Source organism: Gasterosteus aculeatus, chromosome 2 (assembly GCF_964276395.1).
Source record: "Gasterosteus aculeatus chromosome 2, fGasAcu3.hap1.1, whole genome shotgun sequence".
Lineage (NCBI taxonomy): Eukaryota > Metazoa > Chordata > Actinopteri > Perciformes > Gasterosteidae > Gasterosteus > Gasterosteus aculeatus.
The window spans coordinates 16,219,242-16,236,370 of NC_135689.1; the positions used below are offsets into that span (position 1 = coordinate 16,219,242).

Below are 17,129 nucleotides of genomic sequence, written 5' to 3' on the forward strand. Positions count from 1 at the left end.
ACAACTGGCTTTCATTTTACAATATTAATGTGTTACTTAAAACAACTTACGTGGTACTTAAACTTAACACATTGGGTTATGAGGCAGCTGAACCTGTATATTCTTTACTGAATATATATATATTCTTTGACAGCAATTGCAGGATTAGGAAATTGAATTAAGTAACTGTATCATTTTATTTCATCTTGCAGCTGCATTATTGATAAAAAGTCAACAATTTATCAAGTGTCTATAATATGAAAACGCTGCCCCAAGTGTCCAAAAGTGAAGTGATGCTATATATATATTTTCCCTGTTAAGACCCAGTCTCACAGACCTCATCATGTCCTCATGAAGACGACCATCTTACTTAATCAAATTAATCATAGTGGGACGACCTTCCAGGTTCATCACTGTAGGACTTGACCCGCCGCCTGCAACATTGCGTAACATGTAGCAGCTGAGGAAGACGTGTGTGTGTGTGTGTGTGTGTGTGTGTGTGTGTGTGTGTGTGTGTGTGTGTGTGTGTGTGTGTGTGGCCAGATGAGAATGCAAACACAAGCCCACACACATAGAGGGGACTCAAAGTCACTTATGAGACCATTTCTTTTCTGGCGATCAGTCTGTGTGTTCCAACCCTGCGGCTGGAAAACTGATTTGTTTAAATTACTTTTATTTCCTTGCAGCCGCGACCATTTTGACCTTTGTTATGATGAAAAAAAAATGATCAAGATAAATAACATGACCGACTTGATTAACATTACTAACATATTCATTCCCCTGACTCTCCCTACAGCTTTGATCCCAACGGATCAGAGGAGCAAAACCCAATCTAACTGAATAAAAGCCCAGCATGAACCAGCAATATTACTGCTGGTACTGTGGGGGGAGGTTGAGGGGGGGGTCTTTTCTCCCTGGCAGGGAAACTGTGAGTTGCTGGTCTGGATTTAGACCTCCAGCCGAGGACCCTGAGCTCTATACTGATAAGACTGCAGGCACATTGTGCCGGGTAACCTTTCAAACATGGCGTCGGACACTTTGGTTCGTTTGGTTTCAGCTGCGGACCACCGTTGAATTTCAGGACATCTTCGATTCGCCAAGATTTGAGGTCCGGCGTGGCAGCTGCGTGGTGTCGGTCAATAAATGGTTGTTGTTTTGTAAAGACAAAAGCAGAAGTCCAGTGAGCCCATAAATGGATGTTAACGGATTAGCTGTCACCGATGACAGGAGGAGGGGGGGCAGTGAGTGTTTTCTAATCACGATGCCCTGTGCTCTCTGCGCAGATATTAATAGCCACAAAGCAATGTCACCACTAAGTCCCCTGCTCGCGCTGACGCCTTTGTTGTCACGCATTCTTTCCATCTTTGTTTGCTCTCGACGCGATTCACTTTCCAATGGGAGTTCCACTTTCCGACCGGCTCGGCGGGACGAACACAGCGGTTTCCACGGTCGGCCATTTTTGAGGTGTTTATAACCGAGATAATAAACGGATGAGAAAAATCCCTCCACTGGGGCAATTCCATGTGATGGCAGAACCGTGTGACAGTCCAATTGGAGAACAAAGGCATGGCGGTGAAGGAGGACGGGCCGATGAAGCAATGGAGTGTAAGCTGAATTAAAGGGAGGAGAGGAAGTCTATTTCAGGGGGCGATGCGTCTGAAATGACAACTGTTGCCCCCCCCTCCCCCCGCCCCTCCACCTCCTCGCCATAACCCCGGCTCTTTCTCTACCTCTATCACATCCTGCTAACCTCAAAGCCTCCAATGCCCTCAACTTTTCCAACAACAAGCCGCTCACTCCATCGCTGTCATGATAAATATAGAACGCTGTTACCCTTTTCCGTTGAGCTGTGACGCACGTGCGCGCCGACTGGACGGCGCAGTAGATAAGGGCCGAGGGAGGGGGGGCAAATACACAGTTTTAACAAAATACAAACAGGGGGAATTCAAACCCATAAAGGACCGGGCAGATAAGAAGGACAGGAGAAGGGTGTGCTGTTCATTGCGTTGAAAGCGTCCGCACACCAGAAGACTCCCCGCCTCCCTCTTCCCTCCCTTCTCTCTCTCTCCTCCTGTGCCTCGCCCAGCACTCTCTGCCATCCATGAGCGGGACCAACTCGTCTGCCTATCGATCGGAGCGCAGCTTTCACCAGACCTCGTCCTCGTCCTCGTCCTCTGGGAACCCACACATGGAGAAGAGCCGGGGACTGTTCGCTGAGGACTTTGGCTCCTTCATGCGGCCCGGCAGCGAGGCCTTGGGCTTCCCCAGTAAGTCGGAGGGGTCCGGTTCTCGTATTGTCTGCTAGAGGGGGGTTTGAAGGGGCAGCTTGTACTGAGATCTGTGTGCAGGCTTGGAGGCAACTTGCTTGAAGGCTCGTGGTGTTTTATTTCTGTGGTGACAAATTATATCCGAGCTGAGACCGTTGAGAGAAAAAAGAAAAGGGTCTCTGGTGAGGTTGATGTGTACAGAGAAGATGTGTTTCCAAAAATGTAGGAACTTTTTTTGCCAGCACGGAGGAACCGCTCGGCTCTCCCATTACATGTTTTGGGGTCGTTTAGAATACACATGTAGGTCGGGGAGACGTTTCCCTCTGCGTGCTTCACCTGGAAGCTCGGTGGTGTGTGCGGCCGGTGTGAACCGCTGTGCGTCGGTTCACCGCTGGCACACAGACGTGTGAACGTGTGACTTTAAATGGGCTCTGGGTTTATGTGGCCCAGGGGTCGGCGGCAGAGCAGAACTGTGAGTGTCTGCAGGCACAACAAGGCAAAACAACACACTCACACACACACATGCACGGCTGGAGAATGCTGGACTGGCTGCCAGCGGCGGTGTGACTTCACACACTGAGAATCTGGAATGACGCCTGCGTGAGGAATGACCAGATGGTCGCCCGGTGACCGGTGTACACATCAAATACACACGCAGATTTGGAATGATGTCACGCAGTCAAACTAACCTGCGCATGTGAAGTCACACCACTCGTGTGTCTCTGCTGGACCCTGTTTCTGCCTCATCATTGCTTCTTTTGTCTTGTGCCGCATAATTGGCCATTTACTCAAACCGAGATTTGGACCTTGCATCTGCACACAAAGCTCTTCTACTGCTCTTCTCAGACCAAATATGTTCTTAAAAGTTTAAAAGGTGTTTAAATAGACACTTAACACTATAAAAAATGATATTTTTGTATTTTAGTCCATACGTCCAAATGGAAATAAAGGAATGGAGAGCCAAATGAAACATGTGACTAAACAATAATCCCGTTTGTTCCATTGTGTTAAGAATAGAAAGACAGTCAACGCACTTCTCATCTCCTGATGTTACATTAAGAGCCAACACCCTGAACCAGAGCAATGCAATGATTTTTCTATTTGTTGGGTCAAAATGTATTTTGTAACGTTTTGAGGTGGTCCTCATTTTACTGTTTTTTTAAACATGTTTGTTTTTAAAGAAAAAAATAATGATCCTTTATGTGTTTTTAAAAAAAAAATTGCCTCTCTAGAAAGCTTTATATCTCAGCTAACTTGGACGTAACAGAGAAGTGACATTTGGTCATTTAGTGTTTACTACGATTTTATTGAACATAGAAATGAGATAAGATTGGAATAAAAGTGATACTTTTCCTGCTCTAACATCCTTTCTCCTGCTGAAATACGTCAGGTGCATCTGGTAATGTAAAGACTCTTGGAGATTTGTACCAGTTCACGGTGGACGTGCAGGACTTCTCCCCTGAAGATGTCATCGTCACCACATCCAACAACCAGATCGAGGTTCATGCAGAGAAGGTGTGCAGACCCCCTTTTCATTCTTATTTGGAACCATAAGTCTTTAGATCAATATTAGTGTTCCCCTTGAAGCGACGGTGTGGTTTAACGCAGAGCACTGTGCAGTGGACGCACCTCTTGTCACAATATGCATCCTCTCTGTCACAATGCACTAAGTCATATTCTAACTTGCAGTTGGCGCAAGATGGTTCGGTCATGAACACTTTCACGCACAAGTGCCAGCTGCCCGACGACGTGGACCCCACCTCGGTGACATCATCGCTGGGCACCGAGGGGACCCTGACAGTCACGGCGCGGCGACACCCGGCCAAACACGAGCTCGCACAGACCTTCCGCACAGAGATCAAGATCTGAAGAGCCCCCTTTGCGTGTGTCGCACTCCAGATGTTTTGTGTTCTCGTGCTACTTCCTGGACTTCCTGTCTTCACTTTAACCATTCTACTTTAAACGCCCAACAGAGAGAGCTGCCCCCCCCCCCTGTGCTCTGTGCAACACGGCGCATTCTCCCTCTGTCACTGGAGCGATGCCTGTTGCTGCTCATCTGCATCGGAGTCACTTCCTCTCACGCGACAGCGATGGGTCACGTCTGCACGTAACATGCTAAGACACTGAGGTTGGGCATTTCCTCTCTCTCGCGCACACACAAGCAAACGCACACACATAGCAACTACCTGATCGCTTTACTCCGGTCCCCTAACATTGTCCTAAACATGAAGACTCTCCTCAACTGATGCCACGTTAATAATAACTTATTATGTATTATTATTTGAATTAAATGATCCTGCTTTGACGATAAATATCATGTGTGGTCTCTTGAATGACATACTTTATGACATTGAAAATTGCCATATAGTATATGAATATATATATATTAGTATATATAGTATATAGTATGTGAAGTGCAAATGGTTTCTTTTAGACCTCTATGAACCTTGTTTTGTTGGTAGATGGCATGTTGGAGGCATCAACTCAGTGTTAAGTCCTCAGCCGCTGTCCAAAATGTATTTTTTTTTAGAACAGAACCATAATTTACCAATCCCAATGAAATAATGAGCTGTTTTAAAGCATGATTAGCGTCAAAATGCGTGCTTTCTCCCCGATATATCCCTACATGAGACAAACAAAGGCCTAAATGTTGGTAAGCAGTGAATACCACAAGGAAATGAATGAGACATTTGAGCTAAGAGGAAAGACGGTGCTTTTATTCAATTATTTTGTGACGCAAAGGCGGCATTTACGACACAACTGTCCTGCTTTCATCAAGGGCTCTATTCAAGTAAAAACTATTTTGATCCCTATTCGACGCGGCCGTAAGTTAGTCGAGCAAATCGCGCCCCCACGTGGTCGTCGTAGGCACGCGTCGCGTGTTCACACTGCGCATGCGCCCGCGATACATCCGGCCGGTCCCTATCAATCGATCAGAGAGAGGAAGATGGCGGTGGACGGAGTCAACGGGGGAGGATCGATCGCCGAAAAACTCGATTGGGTCTGTTTTTCCTAACCGAGCCAAACACTCGGTATCACCGCCCGAGCATCGGTTTGAACCCGGAGTGAAGAAGCGATAACACAGAGGTAATCCACGAGCTGTTCTTAAATAAAATGGCGCTTGAATAAAGCAAAGTTAGCGAGCTAGCCGAGAAAACAACAAGCGGCGGAGAGACGAGCGCTCCTCGGCCGTCCGCCATCTTGTCCCTTCGCTCTGTGCGTGTTCAGGCACGCTAAATTAATCCCCGATAACGAAGCTGTAAGGATGGAGGAATTGTAATCGATGCGTTGCACCGTCAAACCAAGCTGTCAAAACGTTTAAAACAAACCCAGCAGCGGTCACGTGTTTCCAGCGGCAGAAGCCACATTGTGGTTCAATTCGCTTCTTGTTGACTCGCATATTATTGCGACGCATTTCCTACATTAACGCGGTAGATGACGTTCTTTATATACGACGTGTGTGTGTTTGGGGTCCTTTACTTCTCCCTCTAGTATTTCCTGCTAAGTTTGTGTTGACACACTTTGTTCTAACAATAAACACAAGTACCTGTTTGACTTTTGCATTAAAGGTAGTTGGACAAACCTCAACAAAAATGTGAAAAAATAAATAAATAAACTAATATGTATTTAATTGACCTAACCGTTATAAAATGAGGTACTGTCGTGTTTGCAAATATAAATTAGTTGCAGAATACTTACAGCTCTTACAACGTTGTTGTCTGACAATTGAGGATATTCCAATATTGCAAAACTCTGCCTGAAACCTTTTTTTTTAACGGGGAAAATGTGTGGCAGAAACCGAGCAATCAAAGGTTGAAATGTCACGCCAAGCCGCTCAGCCCTTTTCGAGCCCTTTGCTCGTGTTTTCCGCAGAGCAGCCGGCCTCTTGCAGCCCTCCTGGGGGGCTCTGGGACGATGGAGTTCCCTTGGCACAGCGGGAAGGTTCTGGAGCAGCTGAACCGCCAGCGCAGACAGGGCATGCTGTGTGACTGCACCTTCGTGGTGGACGGGGTGGACTTCAAGGCGCACAAAGCCGTGCTGGCGGCCTGCAGTGTCTACTTCCGCACCCTGTTCCTGGACCAGACAGACGTGGTGCACCTGGACATCAGCAATGCAGCGGGTGGGTCGAGTCTTTGTATACTTTACACATGTACTTCATTTTTTTATACCGCCCATGGCGTCACAGTGCTTTACATCAACAGTTCATGTACCACATCGTTACTGCTGTCTGACCCGGCCTGTTGTATTGTTGGTTATCGCTGCAGGTTTGGGGCAGGTCTTGGAGTTCATGTACACAGCCAAGCTGACTTTAAGTCCACAGAACGTGGAAGACGTGCTTGCAGTTGCTAACTTTCTACAGATGCAAGAAATTGTAAACGCCTGCTCTGCGTACCAGTCGATGGCAAATCCTGCTCCGTCCCTCATAACCCTGGATTTTGCCGTTGGTGAGTCTGGATTGATGCACAAACCTCGGCAGATTTTCATGTCTGAACCGCTGGTGGACAGATGAGGTTAGCAGGAGACAGTTTTCTGTGTTGAATGAATCAACAGTTTAATGTGGTTAACCTCAATTAAGTTGCCTGTGTGTATTTGTTAGTTAACAGGTAAGCGATTAACAATAACATACTTCCCCGGCATATTTTTGCATCCGGTGAAGTATAATCAACAGACAATTTCAAAAATATCCAAATTTCGTGCAATCGATCAGTCTAATCTGGTTCTTTTTGATTTTTATTTATAAGCCTACTGTGATATTAGTATATTAGATTCAAATTCACAAAGTATAAAATATGGTCCCTTTTATATACCATTTTTATCCACCATATTGTACTAAAGAAGGAGACCTTTCCTTTTTGTCTTTACCAACAAACCAGAGGAGAAACGCGAAGAAGGCGAGCAGAGGGAGGAACTGGAGAGAGACCTGGCAGAGGGGGCATCTCAAGCAGAGGAAAGTCCCTGCGCGCCCACGCAAGATAAAAAACCCACACAAAATGATGAAAATATTGAGGAAGACGTCTCCACCGAGAAACAACAGACGGTTTCTCCTCCCAGCCCGACCAGAACCCAATCGGACCGAGGACGAGTCCGCAAAACCGCCCCCCTTCCTCAAAAGAAGATCTCTGTGAAGAAGGAGGAGGAAAGTGCTGCAGAAGATGCACCCGTATCTGACCCATCTGATGCTGACCACATCCCCAGTGAGTGTGTAGCGACAGAATGACTTTGAATTTGTCCATTATTATTTGCAAATATTATAGAGTTGCTTATCTCTTAATTAAGAGACAATTTTCTTTTGTTCACAGAATCACCGCTGAAATCTGCCTGCTCGTCATACATGAGCTCTCGGGGGAGACGAATCAGAAAACCGCCTCACCGAAACTTCCCACCTGGTGAGCAGGGTAGTTCCACCCCACTTCTTCTTTCCCAACATATTCCAGACTGAAAAGTCAAGCAAATTGGTACATTTAGAAGAGTTTTCAATAGATTTATTTGTTAATTATTTTAGTGTAGAGTTTCAGTCTCATTTAAATGCAGGCATATGAGGCCCTTTATACCAATTTAAAAATTTTAATCCGCGTGAGGCTGTGTGTCATACACAAACAGATCGAGATTGAGACTTCTCAATCGTCGCCCTTTTTAGACAATGACTCTGAGGAAGAAGCCCCACCAAAGACCCAAACTCAGAAGAGGGCGGCAGAACTAGCCTGTGAACCGGAGGAGGACGCTGAGGAGACCGGGGACGGGGAAGCCGACGACGAAGAGGGGTCGGGAGAGGAAGGTGACGATGACGATGTTGAAGGGGTCAATTCGGGCAGCGAGAGGGAAGGGGGACAAAATCAGTCAGCGTCCATGAGCAGCCGATCCGAGTCAAAGCTTTACAGCTCTGTGACACACAAATGCGAGGTGAGGAACGTCCGGGTGCAGGAGGGAAGAGGCTCGTTTTCTTAACTCTAATGTTCAAAATAATTCTGAATTAATTTTGTACTTGTATGTACTTGTAAGTGTATGAAACTAAATGTCATCAACTTTGTGCTACACATTGTGGAATGGTTGATAACTGTTGCATCAAATCTAATATATCTGCATCAAACCTGGACACATTTCTGATTCCGGGAGCTTTCATGCAGATGTTTGTAAAATGTTGGGGGTTCACATAAAGGTTCAGCACGAATAGGCTTTGCTCACTCGACGTGACCTTTTCTTCTTCTCAGGACTGCGGCAAGAAATTCACCCACACTGGCAATTTTAAGAGACACATGCGCATTCACACAGGAGAGAAGCCGTTCAGCTGTCGCGACTGCAGCAAAGCTTTCTCCGACCCCGCGGCCTGTAAAGCCCACGAGAAGACACACAGGTGAATCCCTTTGTTTCTACTTGGACACATATGGTTCACCGGCACCTGCTCTTACCGGGATTGTGTCTTAAATTGCCGCTGTCGCTGCCTCGCAGCCCTCTGAAGCCGTACTGCTGCTCGACCTGCGGGAAGAGCTACCGCCAGATCAGCCTGCTCAACCTGCACCGCAAGCGGCACACGGGCGAAGCGCGGTACAGCTGCGAAATGTGCGGCAAGCTCTTCACCACGTCTGGCAACCTGAAGCGCCACCAGCTGGTGCACAGCGGCGAGAAGCCGTACCACTGCGACTACTGCGATAAGTCCTTCTCCGACCCCACCGCCAAGATGCGACATCTGGAGACGCACAACACGGAGAAGGGCAACAAGTGTTCATACTGTGACAAGCGCTTCAACCAGGTAATAATACACCATGCAAACAAAACACAACATGTTATTCCCAAACGGTAATGTTGGCAGATTCTCGTATGCCGGTGAAATGTAGAGTTTGACAGCCACATCGAGAGGCAATTCAGCGCTATTTACGGATGTTATGTTGACTTTGTTAACCAATTATTATTATTACTTGATTTTATGTTTTTCTTAGCCGGGAAATCTGAAGGCTCACTTAAAGATTCATATTACCGACGGGCCTCTCAAGTGCAAAGAATGTGGCAAACAATTTACGACTTCAGGTAAGAAAGACCGCATTCTTCTTAAGACGCGTAGGTCTGTTGTACGGTTGTGAAGTGTAGTGTTAAAATGCTTTGAGCTCTAGGAAGACTAGAGAAGCGCTATGATGGACAGTCCATTTGTCACCCACCAAACTGAAGTTCTACCTAAACTCTTTCTGATACTTTAAATCCAAGCAACTGTATAATCACTTCCTGATAATGGTGCAGTATTATTTAATTCCAGCTGCTTTCAGGCAGTCTGCGCGTCATCTGAAGGAGGTTTTCTTCTGGAACGTCATTGCTTTGAGGCATTTGGTCCAACCTTTGTGTGCTTTTTAGGGAATCTGAAGAGACACCTGCGAGTTCACAGTGGGGAGAAACCATACGTCTGTATGCACTGCCAGAGAGCTTTCAGTGACCCTGGCGCTCTGCAGCGGCATGAACGCATTCACACAGGTACTTCCGTGACACTCGTAGAGACTGTGGAATGATGTGCTTTCATTGAGAAACGGCGCATGTATGATTTACATCCCCCACGATGAGACTGTTGTTCATGGGCTACAGGAGAGAAGCCCTGCGTCTGTGTTATCTGTGGCAAGGCCTTCACGCAGGCCAGCTCGCTCATCGCTCACGTCCGACAGCACACAGGAGAGAAGCCCTACGTGTGTGATCGCTGTGGCAAAAGGTCAGCAAACAGATAAATCACTGCTTTAACAAAAGTTGTATTTTTTTTATTTACTTTTTTCTTGGGGAATGTAAACTTAATTTATCTAACAAGGACATTGGGAGAGTGTTTAAAGAATGAGAGCACAAAAGATTAACTTTCGGTTTCACGTGTTATCTTAAGGTTACTGTCTTTAGGGGGAAAATTCCCTCCCCGTATCACAATAAAACACATAGCTAGGAATAGGATAAAACAACCAGCCATTTAGCAGCTTGCCACAGAGCAGAAGGAGAAGCAGATCTTCATCTACTGAAAATATTTTCTTTCCCTGGAATCTTTTTGGACTGGCTGTTTAAATGGGGTGCCATGGTGTGTGTGTGTGTGTGTGCTGGATGCATTTTAATGTTTGTCTCCGGACAGGTTTGTGCAGTCCAGTCAACTGGCCAATCACATCCGGCACCACGACAATGTCCGGCCGCACAAGTGTCAGATGTGCAACAAGGCATTTGTTAATGTGGGAGACCTGTCGAAGCACATCATCATTCACACAGGTATGGACAGGATTAGTGTCAAATAATTGTGGAGCAATGGTGGAAATAGGGAGACGTCCAGCAGAGATTGTTACTTTCGCCCCGTTGATTCTGTTCCTCCGTCCTGCTCTCTCAGGGGAGAAACCTTTCCTGTGTGATAAATGCGGCAGAGGCTTCAACCGGGTGGACAACCTGCGCTCCCACGTTAAGACCGTCCACCAAGGCAAGGCCGGCATGAAGCGGCTGGTGATGGGCGGGGGCAGCGCGGATGAGGGGGGCGACGGGTCTGCGGGGGCGTGCCCCTCTGACAACGAGATCAACATAGTCACCGTCACCACGGAGGACATCGTCACCCTGGCAACTGAGGCCCTGGCAGCCAGTGCGGTCGCTCAGCTGACAGGTCAGGCAGCATCCAGTGATGTCAGGGAAAATATCAACATTTCCTTGGGTTGAATCTCTGACAATTGATGCACCTGTTCAATGGGAAATATGAGAATTAAAAGTATTTGAAGGTGTTTAATGTTTGTTTACTTTGTGTCTGTTGACAGTTGTTCCAGTGTCTGCAGATGAGACGGAGGCTTTGAAAGCTGAAATAACCAAGGCGGTAGAGAGAGTGCATGAAGCAGGTAGGACATTAAGAAAATTTCTACAAAGTATGAACGTTACTTAAAACATTGTATTTGAATATTTAATAAGCTTTGGAAACTATTTTTGCTAATGCTGTTTTACTGCAAGGGTGCAGCAGCATTATTACAATTTAGGCCCTGGCTTTGGAACTGGGACGGCCAGCTGAGAAATCCTGGAATTCAGCATTAACTGTCAACACATTTAACAGAAACATTACATTTCCTATTGAAAACACAATATCTGTATCTTCGGTCTCCTGCGTAGAATAAGAGTTTTCCCTTTTTTTCAAACGTAGACACCAAATACAAACTCGAATCACTAACTCTGTCAAATGTTCTTTTGTTTCCAGACCCCAACACCCAGATTTTGTATGCTTGTGATTCATGTGGTGACAAATTCCTGGACGCCAGTTCCCTGGCCCAGCACGTACGCATCCACACCGCTCAGGCACTGGTCATGTTTCAGGCAGATTCTGACTTCTACCAATACACCACAGCCACCACTGCTGAGGGGGAATCTGCAACAGCATGGCAAGCCACAGCTGAACATGTCATCCAGGAAGGAGATCTGATTTTCCGAGCCCAGGAGGGAGAGGGAGAAGGAGAGGCAGAGGGGGAGATGGTGGGGGAGACGCACAGCGAAGAGACTGGAGAGGTGATTCCTGAGGGGGAGAGGGAAGATGAAGAGGTGGAAACTCCCATCGAGATCCACACGGAAGGAAAAGATGAAGATGCAGCAGAGGCAGAAGACGAAAAACAAGAAGAGATGGAATGTGAGAGTCAGGCTTAGTGGGGCAGGAGAAGGAAATATGAAGACATTAATTGAGTTTAATAAGGCCTCTGAGTCTCAACATGCCGTGCTATGAATCTAAACTGGCTTCACAACGTACAACACTTTGTACACAATTTTATCTTTGAATGTATGGTCAAAAATGTGTTTTGCAGTCCTAATTTCAGAGGGTCCAGTGATAAGATAAAAAATGTTGATACTCTTCCTGAGATGTTTATACTAAGTTGTATAGTATGTTTATTTTTAGAATGAAACGCAGGATTATCCTGTCTTTCCATTAGAGAAAGTCCTAGTGTTATTTTTCCATTTCACCCAGAAGAGAGATGTACATTTCCCTTTAATAGTAAAAAATATTTTATTGTACTTACTTAGTTTTATTGTACTGAGTATTGTAATTCACATTATATAGAGATTATCCACATGAACATGTCAGCAGATTTAAGATTGAGATGGGCGTAAATTCACTCCTCTTTCCAGAAGTTGGATGATGTCATGAATCAAACACTGTAAATGCTGTGTGTGTAATATTTCTATGTGTTATATGTTCTTGCAACTAGGTCTTAAATGAATTGCTTAAAGAGAAAGGAATAAATATAAATGCAGATGACAGCCTGGTCGAGAACTCTCACATTGATAGAAGGACAGTTGTTTTTCTTGTTTTGCAGTAAACTGATCATAATAGTGTGAAGATTGTTCCCTGAAACCAATGGTTTCATGTCATTATCTTGTCTGCTTATATCATCACCTGTAAGGCTCACTGGTAGTCCTCATCTCATCAATAAAGTGTCTGCAGTCTGACGCATCCGCTTCGTTGTGATGTTATTTTGCTAATGTACAATGTGCTGTTAAGTTTGTGTTTATATTGCTCTCAGAATGTCAAGATTGTTTAAGTAATACAATCTATTGATTCACTGAGGAAAATAAGTCACCCTCACAGGCACAAACACACATTAACTGGTTTTACATGTCTCCACACTACTTCTTCCGTGGCTGTCAGTCTTATAATAAAGCTTCCATCCCATTGGCGGAGAGGAACCCAGAAGGACGCGTTCCTCTCGCTGATTGGCTGAATCTCGGGGTCAAAGTTGAGTCGACTCCTAAGGCTGACGCCGACTTCTGCAGCAAAATGGCGTCGTTGACAGCAGTCGTGCAGACGAGTCCGTCCGGTCCTTTATTATCCTCCAAAAAGCGGAGCGGCACGATGACCCAAAGGAGGTTCAGACTGTTGGACCACAATATACTTGTGTTCCTTTCGTTAGCGTCCATGCTGCATTGTGCTCTGGCGGACGGTAAGACGCTGGTTCTGCTGGACAACCTCAACATCAGAGACACCCATTCAATCTTCTTCCGCAGTCTGGCAGGTCAGTAAATTACGAGGTTTTTGCCATTTTACTCCCTTAACTGTTCTCCTCTTTACTCCGGACAGTCCCTCGCTTTGCTAACAGGTCTCAGGAGTACGCGGTTAAAGTGCTCGTACTCGAGCTTCACGCTGCACAACATGCTAACATTAAGCTAGCATGTTGTGTTAGCCCTGTCGCGTGAATCTAAGTTTAAGGCGCTGGCAGTTTGAAGTAACTTATATTTATCCATCCGGTGGCACGGTACTTGCTTGGTAATGTGAGCTTACAGCGAAATTGTTCGAAATTGAGCCACTTTCTTTCGGCATAACGCAGTAGTACATGCAACGACGCTCAGCAAGTGTGTCAATGTTTCAGTGATGAAGTCTCTCTCTCTCCTTTTCAGATCGTGGCTTCGACATCACGTTTAAGACCGCTGATGACTCCTCTCTAACTCTGATCAAATATGGCCAGTTCCTGTACGACCATTTGGTCATCTTCTCTCCATCAGTTGAGGGTAAACTGCACACTTTTCACACATGCTGTATACAATAAATTAAGCTTGCTGTTGATGTTTTTGCCTTTTTTGTAACATTAATACTTGTATCCCTTTCTGGTCATTGGCAGACTTTGGAGGAAATATTAACGTGGAGACAATTACATCCTTTATTGATGGTGGAGGCAACGTCCTGGTTGCTGCCAGTTCAGATATTGGTCAGTGGCTTTTCTGCAATATTGTACAAAGTGTGTAGAAATGTGAATACTGATGCTCTGCTCCTGCTACACAGGTGACCCTCTGAGGGAGCTGGGCAGCGAGTGCGGCATCGAGTTTGATGAGGAAAAGACTGCTGTCATTGACCATCACAACTATGACGTGTCTGACTCTGGGGAGGTGAGCAGAGTTCTGTTCAGACAGCCGCCGCATTCAGTTTGTCTCACGAATCTAGTCCCTACAGCTGATGCTGCATGTGGATTCTTACAAGTGATCCTTCTTGTCTCCAGCACACGCTGATTGTTGCTGATCCAGAGATCCTGATAAAGGCTCCAACCATCGTCGGCAAACCCACCAACAAACCTGTTCTGTTCCGGGGTGTTGGGTAAGCAAAACGCAACACGATTTACATGTTCGCAACTAAGGGTTCATGGTATATTCCTGAAATCACCATCACTGTTTCTGAATTATTATTATTCCATGAAAGTGAATGACTACTTGATTACTTTCCCAGAATCCTTAATGTGTTTTTCATTGCACCGGTTTATTAATGGCAGTCTTATAAAGTCTGACTAACGCGACATCTCCCCCTTCCTCCCCTGCAGCATGGTGGCAGACCCAGAGAACCCTCTGGTCTTGGACATCCTGACTGGCTCCTCTACTTCTTACTCATTTTTCCCTGACAGACCCATCTCTCAGGTAAGATCATCAAAGATAACAATTCTGTCTGATATTTTTATGCCACGAAAAAGTCTATTCAGACATTATTTAGTCACAGCAGGCCTGACTGGAAATACTTTTGTGTTTTCATCATCCATGAACGTCCAGGACGACTTTGGAGAATCTATAGTTTCCTTGGAGAGCCAGAAACCAGAGAGAGCCTAATAAAATATGCTTTTACACCTCTCCAGTACCCCCATGCTGTTGGCAAGAACACCCTCATGATTGCCGGCCTTCAGGCCAGAAACAATGCCAGAGTGGTCTTCAGCGGCTCCCTGGAGTTCTTCAGCGACGCCTTCTTCAACTCTGCTGTGCAGAAAGCCACGCCTGGTTCCCAGAGGTAGTCTTTGCTCTTCAAATCCCATCGATCCATTTTTTTGTCTCATGGCAAATAGCTTCCAGTTACAGACTAACACTGGTCATAGTGACACTGATTTTTTTAATTTAATTTGAACAATGTTCATTTACTATTCAACCAAGGTGCATGCAAGTCCTTACATAGTCTTAAAATGCCAACAGTTGAGTTTCTTAAAACCCTTAAAAAGGGTAAAATTCACCACATTTGTATGTGGATGTCAGGTTACTGTTAATGTCAAATGTAGTTCAGCATACTTTTTTTTAAATTTTTTTTAAATAAAGCTGGTTTGTAGTGGAGAAAAGTAGTCTGACATGGTCTTTGAGTATTAAATGGAGTTAACTTGTAATGTGAAAGACTGCAACAAGTAAGAAATGAATAGTTCAGCCATAGTTTGAAGCTTGTTTTTTTTTTTTCAACCCAGATATTTTTTAATTGGTTTCTGACCATTAATATAAGTTATTCTAATGGACATTTTAATGTCCAAATAGAACCAGCATGAACAAAAACAACTGACTGACAGACAATAATAGACTAGTTGATGAGAACTCCTCTTGTCGTGGTCCTCTTGTTAGGTACGAGCAGACAGGGAACAGGGAGCTGGCCGAGGCGCTGTCCCGCTGGGTGTTCAAGGAGGCTGGAGTCCTCCGGGTGGGAGCCGTTACCCATCATCCTGTTGGAGAGAAAAATCCCCCTGCAGCCTACACAATCACTGACCTGGTGGTAAGTTCACAATTTCAGGTGCCTATGTGAACAATCCTTAGCCTGAAAATGTTTTTGCTGAGTACCTTTTTAAGTGCATATCTCAACCCGTGTAAACCCTTCCCACACAGGAGTACAGCATTGTCATTGAGATGTTGTCCGAGGGCCGCTGGGTTCCCTTCAACGGAGATGACATTCAGCTTGAGTTTGTGAGGATCGATCCCTTCGTCAGGACTTATCTCAAGAGGAAAGGTTTGTCTGGGGTTATAGAACATACACATTAATTCAGGCTTATGGTCTAAATGTGTTGCAGTCTTGTGATTTGTGTGTTTGAGCTGTCTGCACTTAAGCAGTGTATCCACGCTTAACACTGTTGTCTTTCTCCCAGGAGATAAATATAGCGTGCAGTTCACGCTGCCTGATGTGTACGGCGTCTTCCAGTTCAAGGTGGACTACAACCGTCTGGGATACACACATCTCTACTCCTCGACTCAGGCAAGTTGATTGGAAGGTGTACTTCACTTTGGCAAACCAATATCAGAATATTGCTGTGGCTGCGGTCCTCCGATCTACATGCATGGAAATTGACAAATGGTCTGAAATACTAAGGATCAATTAATTCACCTCTTTATCCCCAATACCTTTTATGAGTATCCCAGTGATTACTGTATCCCAAAGCCTTGGTCTAGTATTTAAATGTCTACTTTGAGTACTTTGGCATAGAAGAGCTTATCCCTACTCTATAATGAATTTAACACCCATGCTTCGTGGTGCCCTGACCGTACGCTTTTATTTCTTCATCACAGGTATCAGTGCGTCCCCTGCAGCACACTCAGTACGAGCGCTTCATCCCCTCAGCCTTCCCGTACTATGCCAGCGTCTTCTCCATGATGGCAGGACTCTTTGTCTTCAGCATAGTTTTCCTGCACATGAAAGAGAAGGAGAAGTCTGACTAATGCAGGGAGACGGAACGACCAGAATACACATTTGAACTTGTGGTGTGAGGAGTTGAAATTGAATGTCTTGATGGCTTGAATCTCTTCATGCATGGACTTGGTCTGCAAATCTCCATTTAAAAAAAAATACAGTTTCTGTTCGGTTATTGGGTTTCTCAACTAATCAGGTGATGGAGTCAAAAAAGATATGACCCTGGTGCAGTCATTTAGGGGTTTGTTTTGGGGCTTTTTGTACTCCTCATTCAAAGGCTTATGTCCTGCATTCAGTCAATGTTTGTATAAAGTTTCTTTACGTTTAACTATTAAGTAGAGCACATCCCTTGGAACCTGAGAGAAATCCATATTACAATTTGATCCAAATGTTTCCAATCAGAAAATGTTATTGCTAAATGCACTGAATATGCCAACTGCTAATGTGTTTTTTTAATAAGCGTTTCCAAAAAGGTTGGAGTCATCTTAACAATAAAATATTGACATTCCACACTAGAA

General features: G+C 45.2%; 3 protein-coding genes across 6 annotated transcripts; all 3 read left to right on the forward strand.

Moving 5' to 3' along the window:
- Positions 1 to 1,258: 1,258 nt before the first annotated feature.
- On the forward strand, positions 1,259 to 4,558 carry hspb7 (heat shock protein family, member 7 (cardiovascular)). Its single transcript, XM_040193376.2, has 3 exons — positions 1,259 to 2,246; positions 3,637 to 3,761; positions 3,936 to 4,558. Exons 1-3 carry the CDS (start codon positions 2,081 to 2,083, stop codon positions 4,113 to 4,115), a joined length of 471 nt encoding a protein of 156 aa, XP_040049310.1. The 5' UTR covers positions 1,259 to 2,080; the 3' UTR covers positions 4,116 to 4,558.
- A 396-nt stretch (positions 4,559 to 4,954) lies between these two features.
- zbtb17 (zinc finger and BTB domain containing 17) lies at positions 4,955 to 12,656 on the forward strand. Of its 4 annotated transcripts, none has more exons than XM_040193313.2 (15): positions 4,955 to 5,333; positions 6,120 to 6,366; positions 6,512 to 6,691; positions 7,121 to 7,441; positions 7,547 to 7,642; positions 7,885 to 8,147; positions 8,456 to 8,598; positions 8,694 to 8,994; positions 9,182 to 9,269; positions 9,588 to 9,704; positions 9,813 to 9,933; positions 10,333 to 10,463; positions 10,579 to 10,842; positions 10,991 to 11,068; positions 11,419 to 12,656. In XM_040193313.2, the coding sequence occupies exons 2-15, from the start codon at positions 6,162 to 6,164 to the stop codon at positions 11,856 to 11,858; spliced, it is 2,748 nt and encodes a 915-aa protein (XP_040049247.2). In that variant the 5' UTR covers positions 4,955 to 5,333; positions 6,120 to 6,161; the 3' UTR covers positions 11,859 to 12,656. The 4 variants fall into 4 exon arrangements, with proteins under 4 accessions (XP_040049247.2, XP_077941064.1, XP_040049249.2 ...); XM_078084938.1 differs by having other exon boundaries at positions 6,125 to 6,366; positions 7,547 to 7,633; XM_040193315.2 differs by having other exon boundaries at positions 5,013 to 5,333; positions 7,547 to 7,633.
- A 151-nt stretch (positions 12,657 to 12,807) lies between these two features.
- On the forward strand, positions 12,808 to 17,121 carry ddost (dolichyl-diphosphooligosaccharide--protein glycosyltransferase subunit (non-catalytic)). Its single transcript, XM_040193349.2, has 11 exons — positions 12,808 to 13,219; positions 13,602 to 13,712; positions 13,823 to 13,909; positions 13,984 to 14,087; positions 14,198 to 14,292; positions 14,513 to 14,606; positions 14,819 to 14,967; positions 15,558 to 15,705; positions 15,816 to 15,936; positions 16,073 to 16,179; positions 16,491 to 17,121. Exons 1-11 carry the CDS (start codon positions 12,823 to 12,825, stop codon positions 16,638 to 16,640), a joined length of 1,563 nt encoding a protein of 520 aa, XP_040049283.2. The 5' UTR covers positions 12,808 to 12,822; the 3' UTR covers positions 16,641 to 17,121.
- Positions 17,122 to 17,129: the final 8 nt, after the last annotated feature.

Excerpts from the sequence above, each read along its gene's own strand:
- hspb7 (XM_040193376.2), top strand. The coding sequence starts at position 2,081 with ATGAGCGGGACCAACTCGTCTGCCTATCGATCGGAGCGCAGCTTTCAC. Across the intron at positions 2,247-3,636 it reads CGAGGCCTTGGGCTTCCCCA|GTGCATCTGGTAATGTAAAG; the intron begins GTAAGTCGGAGG and ends GAAATACGTCAG. Across the intron at positions 3,762-3,935 it reads TCGAGGTTCATGCAGAGAAG|TTGGCGCAAGATGGTTCGGT; the intron begins GTGTGCAGACCC and ends TCTAACTTGCAG.
- zbtb17 (XM_040193313.2), top strand. The coding sequence starts at position 6,162 with ATGGAGTTCCCTTGGCACAGCGGGAAGGTTCTGGAGCAGCTGAACCGC. Across the intron at positions 7,442-7,546 it reads TGATGCTGACCACATCCCCA|AATCACCGCTGAAATCTGCC; the intron begins GTGAGTGTGTAG and ends TTTTGTTCACAG. Across the intron at positions 8,995-9,181 it reads GTGACAAGCGCTTCAACCAG|CCGGGAAATCTGAAGGCTCA; the intron begins GTAATAATACAC and ends TGTTTTTCTTAG.
- ddost (XM_040193349.2), top strand. The coding sequence starts at position 12,823 with ATGTCTCCACACTACTTCTTCCGTGGCTGTCAGTCTTATAATAAAGCT. Across the intron at positions 15,937-16,072 it reads GACTTATCTCAAGAGGAAAG|GAGATAAATATAGCGTGCAG; the intron begins GTTTGTCTGGGG and ends TCTTTCTCCCAG. Across the intron at positions 16,180-16,490 it reads ATCTCTACTCCTCGACTCAG|GTATCAGTGCGTCCCCTGCA; the intron begins GCAAGTTGATTG and ends TCTTCATCACAG.